We start from the raw sequence: 9,632 nt of genomic DNA, 5'->3' as shown, positions 1-9,632 counted from the left end.
CATAGCCTGCAGTGCAGAAATGCAAGGAATAGGAGAGGGCAGTGCATCAAAGGAAGCAAGGAACAGCAGCATGGTGTCATAAGACACCTGAAAAAGTGAAGGTATGAAGCGTTGTGCCACCCATGCAAGGAAGGAAATCAATGGCTACATCTCCATCACAAATGCGAAGGTAGCATTAGGCTCAGCCAGGGATGGCAGCAGCCAGCAGAACACAGCAGCATCTGGTTCCATATCCTGTGACAATAGATGATTACACTGGGAATGCAGGCTTTATCTTCATTGTCAACTTTTATTTCCTTGGTTGTAACGCTGAACACAAATAATTGAGGATTCAGGAGTGATGATTTCCAGGTAGTATTTCCAGTACACTTTATTACAACCTCACACATTTCATGGTATGCAAGACAAATTTGTCAATTTCCTCTATAGTCCTTGAACTCGTGTTTGACTTGGCATTCTGAAATTATATGAAAAAGTATATTCTCTTCATTGGCAACACTCTGGCTTGTTGCTGTTACAGTGCTGACATTGTCATAATTTGGCACTCAAATCTGATTGTTTAATGGGGATCTTTGAACTATTTCTCCTCTAAACTACACAACTTTATCTGTTGAGGATTTCATTACAAACTTTTAATTTGACAAAGAATTTACATTTTCATATGGAGAGAACTGTCACTCGCATCCTCAAATCAACACAAAAAGTACTCACAAATGTTAATAACCTTTTTCTCTTTTAATCAACAGTCATGGATCCCATTTGAGTAACATTTGAATTTGACAGTGTTATTCACATTGTTTCACTTCACTGAATTCAACACCATGTACTTGGAACATTATACAGTCAGATTTATGGTAAACACTAACTTCAATGGTGTTTTTTTTTCTTTTTTTACCAGAATTCATGCATATGTTCAATGAACATTTTTCCCTTCACAACAGCACATGACAAATCCAGCAAAACAAACTCTTGGATAACTGAGGGTGTCAGGATCTCTAGCATTAGAAAGAAGAACTATACTTGGAAGCATTAATAAGCATTATCTTGAATTTCTCATGTATGTAAACAAGTGCAAAAGAATGTTTGACAGAGTTATTAACTAAGCAGGACAATTGGCTATCAGTAAATTCTACTCATATGACATAAACAAATTAAAAACGGTATAACAGAATGTAAAGATTGAAGTAGGTGCTGAGAAAGCTACTAATTTTAATCCTGGATTAGAAATTGATGAGAAAACTGTTAAAAACTCCACAGAAGTCTGTGAAGAATTCAACAGGAACTGTAAAACTTCAAATAAAATCGATGACTTCTCTCGTCCTCAAATGGACTCCAACATAATGCAGCACAGTTCTGCAGAATATAAATTTACTAAGGTATTTTGTCATGAAGTGACTAGCATTATAAAATCCATAAAATCATAAATTTGTGAGCTGAGATGAAGTTCTAATAAAAATATAAAATCAGGTTATCATAGTATTACATTCCAATCTCCCTCACAGGTCAGTTGATGAGGGCTGCTTTCCCAACAGGCTAAAATATGCAGATGCTCTTGTGGTCACTGTTGTAAAACAACATAGAAAGAAAACATTAAAGAGGTGAAAAATATTGATATACACTCCTGGAAATGGAAAAAAGAACACATTGACACCGGTGTGTCAGACCCACCATATTTGCTCCAGACACTGCGAGAGGGCTGTACAAGCAATGATCACACGCACGGCACAGCGGACACACCAGGAACCGCAGTGTTGGCCGTCGAATGGCGCTAGCTGTGCAGCATTTGTGCACCGCTGCCGTCAGTGTCAGCCAGTTTGCCGTGGCATACGGAGCTCCATCGCAGTCTTTGACACTGGTAGCATGCCGCGACAGCGTGGACGTGAACCATATGTGCAGTTGACGGAATTTGAGCGAGGGCATATAGTGGGCATGTGGGAGGCCGGGTGGACGTACCGCCGAATTGCTCAACACGTGGGGCGTGAGGTCTCCACAGTACATTGATGTTGTCGCCAGTGGTCGGCGGAAGGTGCACGTGCCCGTCGACCTGGGACCGGACCGCAGCGATGCACGGATGCACGCCAAGACCGTAGGATCCTACGCAGTGCCGTAGGGGACCGCAACGCCACTTCCCAGCAAATTAGGGACACTGTTGCTCCTGGGGTATCGGCGAGGACCATTCGCAACCGTCTCCATGAAATTGGGCTACGGTCCCGCACACCGTTAGGCCGTCTTCCGCTCACGCCCCAACATCGTGCAGCCCGCCTCCAGTGGTGTCACGACAGGCGTGAATGGAGGGACGAATGGAGACGTGTCGTTTTCAGCGATGAGAGTCGCTTCTGCCTTGGTGCCAATGATGGTCGTATGCGTGTTTGGCGCCATGCAGGTGAGCGCCACAATCAGGACTGCATACCACCGAGGCACAAAGGGCCAACACCCGGAATCATGGTGTGGGGAGCGATCTCCTACACTGGCCATACACCTCTGGTGATCGTCGAGGGGACACTGAATAGTGCACGGTACATCCAAACCGTCATCGAACCCATCGTTCTACCATTCCTAGACCGGCAAGGGAACTTGCTGTTCCAACAGGACAATGCACGTCCGCATGTATCCCGTGCCACCCAACGTGCTCTAGAAGGTGTAAGTCAACTATCCTGGCCAGCAAGATCTCCGGATCTGTCCCCCATTGAGCATGTTTGGGACTGGATGAAGTGTCGTCTCACGCGGTCTGTACGTCCAGCACGAACGCTGGTCCAACTGAGGCGCCAGGTGGAAATGGCATGGCAAGCCGTTCCACAGGACTACATCCAGCATCTCTACGATCGTCTCCATGGGAGAATAGCAGCCTGCATTGCTGTGAAAGGTGGATATACACTGTACTAGTGCCGACATTGTGCATGCTCTGTTGCCTGTGTCAATGTGCCTGTGGTTCTGTCTGTGTGATCATGTGATGTATCTGACCCCAGGAATGTGTCAATAAAGTTTTCCCTTCCTGGGACAATGAATTCACGGTGTTCTTATTTCAATTTCCAGGAGTGTATTAAACATTACACAATGAAGTGATTGATTCCATTTCTTTTAATACAGATACAGAAAGTCACAATGAAAATATTTTTGGAAGGCTAATAGTGTAGCACTGTCAACTGGAAATTGATTAATACTGTTTCTTAAATATAATCTTACTTATATTTTCACATCAAGATGTATGTGTATTATTAGTTTGTTGAACTACAACTTGGCCCATTATTTATTTGAAATTACTCAGTACTGGCTGCATAAAGCAACAGAACCACAACATTTAAATGGGATTCTTTTAGTCCATGTCTTACGTACATTTAAGGACCTTATGAAAAGATGTTACATTTTAAAGGTATCTTCATCTTCTTGGAGCCTGAGTATATCTGATTTATTCATGAAGTAGTAGCTTGGCTGTCTCCCTTTCTGAAAAATAAAATGGCAAATGAAAATAAAATTATGTATTAATCAAAAATAAATAATTTTTGAATTGTACTAAAGAAACAATTTTACATTTCAATTTACTATCAGAATATTTCTGATTACATTCTGTAGTGCCATAATAATTATAATTTAAGCTAGTTAAACAACAAGTATGGGCTGAAATATATTTTATACTCAGTCGTGAGTCACCATAAAGAGCTTAAGAATAGCATAACCTAACAGTGTTATGATTTTATTAAGTCATGAGACATGTACATACCAGATCCTTTGCAATTCTTCTGGCCCCTGCTCTTATGAGGAATGTACTTAGTTCTTCAACTTTTTCCACACCCATTGCATAGTGTAATGCAGTCCTTTCAAGCTGCATGCAAAAGAAAAAATGTATGTAATACAATCATGGAATATCCTGGATGAAAAATAGATAATGGTACAGAGCAGATCACAAGCCACTACGAAGAGAACTGTCTGATAGACAATAAGTAATAAATATAGAATATAGTGGCGATAATTGCTTGGTTAGTGAAGTAGCAATGTGTGTGTGTGTGTGTGTGTGTGTGTGTGTGTGTGTGTGTGTGTGTGAGAGAGAGAGAGAGAGAGAGAGAGAGAGAGAGAGAGAGAGAGAGACTGTTTTTCATTTCTGCTAGGGCTGAAGAGTTGGGTGATCAGGTGGACCTGTTTCCTCATGGGATCCAAACTGGTCTGTATCCTCCACCCTTCCCTGGCCATCCTGTTTATCTACCTGGGCTGATAAAATGGGGCTTCTTCACATTGTACTATGAGGCCAGTATTTCTGCATATGTACCTTAATGAAACACTACTTTAAAGCTGAATGCCTGACGGATTGGAACTTACAAGTCATATGTGTCAAAGAAATGATTCGCTACTTCTAGGCTGCAGCTCACTTCAACTATGCTAATAGTACACATCTGTGTTACCAGGTCAGAATCAGCTTGAAAGACAAATTGGATCCTTATGAATGTAACAAGGTCATTGCTAAAGGCTACTTCATTATTTGCATACTGAAAAATTCTCAACAGGCATCTACTCACTCCACTGGCCAGGCTCACACCTCCAGTACATCAAAGAACAAGTAGTGATGTTCATTGAGTTATGGTCAGGAACATTTGAGCAACATGTAGATACAAGGGAGCTACATCTACATCTATTTGAGTAGGGGGATCATCAAAACACTTTCTCTACTGTTTCACTCTTGGATAGAACATGGGAAAAATGGACACTTAAATCTTTCTGGGCAAGCTATGATTTTCCTTTCCTCATTAAAATTGTAATTTCTCCCCATGTAGGTGAGAGTCAACAAAGTATTTTTGCATTTGGGGAAGAAATTTGGTGATTGAAATTTAGTGAAAAGGTCTCAATGCAACAAGAAATACCATTGTTTTAATAATTGCCACCCTATTCACACCTGTGCCATTCTCTTCTCTTTTTCATGGCAGTAGAAAATGAACTGCCCTTCTTTTAACTTTTTTGATGCCTTCTATCAATCCTATCTAATAAGGATCCCATACTATGAAGCAATACCGCAGAAGAGAGCAGACAAGTGGAATGTAGGCAATCTCTTTTGTAGATCTGTTGCATCACTGAACTGTTCTGCCAGTAAAACACAGTCTTTGTTTCACCTTCTCTGCAACAGTTTCTATGTGATTGTTCCAATTTAAGCTGTTTGTAATTGTAAGCCCTAGGTATTTAGTTAAATTGACAGCCTTTAAATTTATGTGATTTATCATGCAACTGAAATTTAGTGGATTCATTTTAATACTCATGTGGATGACCTCACACTTTTTGTTGTTTAGAGTCAGTTGCCACATTTTGCACCATATAGATATCAAGTCTAAATAACTTGGCAATTGATCTTTTAATGACATACGTGGGCAGTAAGCAACACCATCATCTGCAAACAATCTCTTAGGCAGCTCAGATTGTCTCTTAAATCATTTATACATATTAGAAACAGCACAGCATCTGGAACACTTCCTCAGGAAGCACCAGATAACACATCTATTTTTCTCAGTGGTTTTCTGTCAGTTACTATGAAATGTGATCTTTCTGACAGGAAGTCACAAATGCAGTTGTGTAACTGTGATGATACTTCATAGGCATGCCATTTTATTAGAACTGTTTGGGAGAAATGGTGTCAAAAGCTTTCTCTAAACCTAAAATTAAGGAAGTAGTTTTTATACCATGTCAACAGCACTCATTACGTACTGAGAATAAAGTACAAGTTGTGTTTCACAAGAATGATATTTTCTAATTCCATGCTCACTGTGTCAACAGTCAGTTTTCTTATTTGGACACATATGTTCCAAAATCCTAGTGCAAATCAATGCCAGTGACATGTCTGTAATGCAGTGCACTACTTCCATTTCCTTTCTTGTGTATTTGTGTAATCTGTGCAACTTGTATATGGATGAAATATATGGCTCTATTAGATCAGAAAACCCTGAAAGGAACCTAATTAGTTATCAGTCTGTATTGGAAGCTTTGCTTTTATTAAGTGCCTTAAGTTGTGCGTTGCTAGGTATCTAGTGCTAAGATTCTCACCTTGTCAGCTATTTTTATTTGAATCCTGGAATGTTTACTTTGTCTTTTTTGATGAAGAAAATTTGAAAAACTACGTTTAGTATCTGTATATGTGTTTATTTGGTCCAGTAAATCTTACATCTACAGTGCAGTACATCTGATATTGGACAGGTCAGTGCAAATATATCTCCATTTTTACAGTAATGAATATATTTTTTTCAGATGTGACAACTTTACTAGAAAATTACAACTAAAAACATGAATAAACTAATATTAATGATTACAGTCTTTACATGCTACAAGTAGGTAGTCATTTTTACACAATTTTTTAAAGTGATAAATAACGTGGCTCTCAAAAATTTCGGTAGAACTCTTCCAGACTATAGAAGCAATGTGTTAATAGATATTCCTTTAACACTGCTTTAATTTATTTTATATCATTTATTACTTTAATTTATTTTGGCAACTTATTGTAAATAATTTTACCATAGTGTAGTGTTCCTTTCTGGTGCAAACTGGTTTTTATTTGGAGCTTGTGGAAGTAAGTTTACTGTCTTGTGTCATGTTGATGCAGGTTTTCATTTTTGAGGAGGACACTATGATTGTTACTGCATATTGCTTAGTGAACATTGCACTTTCAAAGATGTAAATACATGGAAAAGGAATAATCCCCATCCTTTTAAATAGTGGGATGCAGGGTTTGTTCCTTATTTTTGTAGCCATGATTCTCACTATCCTTTTATGCACCCTGAAGAGTTTTATGCAGGATGACAAGTTAGTGGCGCTGTCGTCAGTAACATTAACATTGCTATCCACAGTGTAGATATTGATTGTATCTTGCCATTTCTGTACTTTACATAAAACCAATGTATCTCTTTGAATTTTCTGTCTGATTTTGAGACAGGTTTTCGTTGTAGAAACTATTAAAAGCATCTCACATTGAAGTCCACACAAAATTTCAAGCTTGTGTAAAACATCAGCACACTTGGAAACTAAGACCCTTTTGAGCAAGGAAATAAGAATTCAATAAAACAGAAAGAAACTTCCACATGGGAAAAATATATTAAAAACAAAGATTCCAAGACTTACCAAGCGGGAAAGCGCCGGCAGACAGGCACATGAACAAAACACACAAACACACACACAGAATTACGAGCTTTCGCAACTGGCAGTTGCTTCGTCAGGAAGGAAGGAAGGAAGGAGAGGGAAAAATGAAAGGGTGTGGGTTTTAAGGGAGAGGGTAAGGAGTCATTCCAATCCCGGGAGCGGAAAGACTTCCCTTAGGGGAAAAAAAGGACAGGTGTACACTCGCACACACACACACATATCCATCCGCACATACACAGACACAAGCAGACATATTTAAAGGCAAAGAGTTAAGGGCAGAGATGTCAGTCGAGGCGAAAGTACAGAGGCAAAGAAGTTGTTGAAAGACAGGTGAGGTATGAGCGGCGGCAACTTGAAATTAGCGGAGGTTGAGGCCTGGCGGATATCGAGAAGAGAGGATATACTGAAGGGCGAGTTCCCATCTCCGGAGTTCGGATAGGTTGGTGTTGGTGGGAAGTATCCAGATAACTCGGACGGTGTAACACTGTGCCAAGATGTGCTGGCCGTGCATCAAGGCATGTTTAGCCACAGGGTGATCCTCATTACCAACAAACACTGTCTGCCTGTGTCCATTCATGCGAATGGACAGTTTGTTGCTGGTCATTCCCACATAGAAAGCATCACAGTGCAGGCAGGTCAGTTGGTAAATCACGTGGGTGCTTTCACATGTGGCTCTCCCTTTGATTGTGTACACCTTCTGGGTTACAGGACTGGAGTAGGTGGTGGTGGGAGGGTGCATAGGACAGGTTTTACACCGGGGGCGGTTGCAAAGGTAGGAGCCAGAGGGTAGGGGAGGTGGTTTGGGGATTTCATAGGGATGAACCAAGAGGTTACGAAGGTTAGGTGGACGGCGGAAAGACACTCTTGGTGGAGTGGGGAGGATTTCATGAAGGATGGATCTCATTTCGGGGCAGGATTTTAGGAAGTCGTATCCCTGCTGGAGAGCCACATTCAAGGTCTGATCCAGTCCAGGGAAGTATTCTGTTACAAGTGGGGCACTTTTGGGGTTCTTCTGTGAGAGGTTCTGGGTTTGAGGGGATGAGGAAGTGGCTCTGGTTATCTGCTTCTGTACCAGGTTGGGAGGGTAGTTGCGGGATGCGAAAGCTGTTTTCAGGTTGTTGGTGTAATGGTCGAGGGATTCAGGACTGGAGCAGATTCGTTTGCCACGAAGGCCTAGGCTGTAGGGAAGGGACCGTTTGATATGGAATGGGTGGCAGCTGTCATAATGGAGGTACTGTTGCTTGTTGGTGGGTTGGATGTGGACGGATGTGTGCAGCTGGCCATTGGACAGATGGAGGTCAACATCTAGGAAAGTGGCATGGGATTTGGAGTAGGACCAGGTGAATCTGATGGAACCAAAGGAGTTGAGGTTGGAGAGGAAATTCTGGAGTTGTTCTTCACTGTGAGTCCAGATCATGAAGATGTCATCAATAAATCTGTACCAAACTTTGGGTTGGCAGGCTTGGGTAACCAAGAAGGCTTCCTCTAAGCGACCCATAAATAGGTTGGCATACGAGGGGGCCATCCTGGTACCCATGGCTGTTCCCTTTAATTGTTGGTATGTCTGGCCTTCAAAAGTGAAGAAGTTGTGGGTCAGGATGAAGCTGGCTAAGGTGACGAGGAAAGAGGTTTTAGGTAGGGTGGCAGGTGATCGGCGTGAAAGGAAGTGCTCCATTGCAGCGAGGCCCTGGACGTGCGGGATATTTGTGTATAGGGAAGTGGCATCAATGGTTACCAGGATGGTTTCTGGGGGTAACAGACTGGGTACGGATTCCAGGCGTTCGAGAAAGTGGTTGGTGTCTTTGATGAAGGATGGGAGACTGCATGTAATGGGTTGAAGGTGTTGATCTACGTAGGCAGAGATACGTTCTGTGGGGGCTTGGTAACCAGCTACAATGGGGCGGCCAGGATGTTTGGGTTTGTGAATTTTAGGAAGTAGGTAGAAGGTAGGAGTGCGAGGTGACGGTGGGGTGAGGAGTTTGATGGAGTCAGGTGAAAGGTTTTGTAGGGGGCCTAAGGTTCTGAGGATTCCTTGAAGCTCCGCCTGGACATCAGGAATGGGATTACTTCGGCAAACTTTGTATGTAGAGTTGTCTGAAAGCTGACGCAGTCCCTCAGCCACATACTCCCGACGATCAAGTACCACAGTCGTGGAACCCTTGTCAGCCGGAAGAATGATGATGGATCGGTCAGCTTTCAGATCACGGATAGCCTGGGATTCGGCTGTGGTGATGTTGGGAGTAGGATTAAGGTTTTTCAAGAAAGATTGAGAGGCAAGGCTGGAAGTGAGAAATTCCTGGAAGGTTTGGAGAGGGTGATTTTGAGGAAGAGGAGGTGGGTCCCGCTGTGATGGAGGACGGAACTGTTGCAGGCAGGGTTCAATTTGGATAGTGTCTTGGGGAGTTGGATCATTAGGAGTGGGATCAGGATTGTTTTTCTTCGTGGCAAAGTGATATTTCCAGCAGAGACTACGAGTGTAGGACAGTAAATCCTTGACAAGGGCAGTTTGGTTGAACCTGGGAGTGGGG

At 42.1% G+C, this 9,632-nt stretch overlaps 1 protein-coding gene across 2 annotated transcripts in view; it reads right to left on the bottom strand.

The window, feature by feature from the left end:
- Positions 1–3,060: 3,060 nt before the first annotated feature.
- LOC126355260 (uncharacterized) overlaps positions 3,061–9,632 on the bottom strand; it is a 378,424-nt gene continuing 371,852 nt past the window's right edge. The window contains exons 16-17 of one of the 2 annotated variants that reach the window (XM_050005547.1): positions 3,719–3,820; positions 3,061–3,441 (exon numbers count right to left, since the gene is read on the bottom strand). In XM_050005547.1, the coding sequence (XP_049861504.1) occupies positions 3,358–3,441; positions 3,719–3,820 (186 nt within the window). In that variant the 3' untranslated portion in view covers positions 3,061–3,357. The remainder of the gene's footprint in view (positions 3,442–3,718; positions 3,821–9,632) is intronic. The other variant, XM_050005548.1, reaches the window with a different exon arrangement.

The sequence above is a fragment of the Schistocerca gregaria genome, chromosome 3, assembly GCF_023897955.1.
Source record: "Schistocerca gregaria isolate iqSchGreg1 chromosome 3, iqSchGreg1.2, whole genome shotgun sequence".
Lineage (NCBI taxonomy): Eukaryota > Metazoa > Arthropoda > Insecta > Orthoptera > Acrididae > Schistocerca > Schistocerca gregaria.
This window is presented reverse-complemented; position numbering and strand designations above follow the sequence as displayed.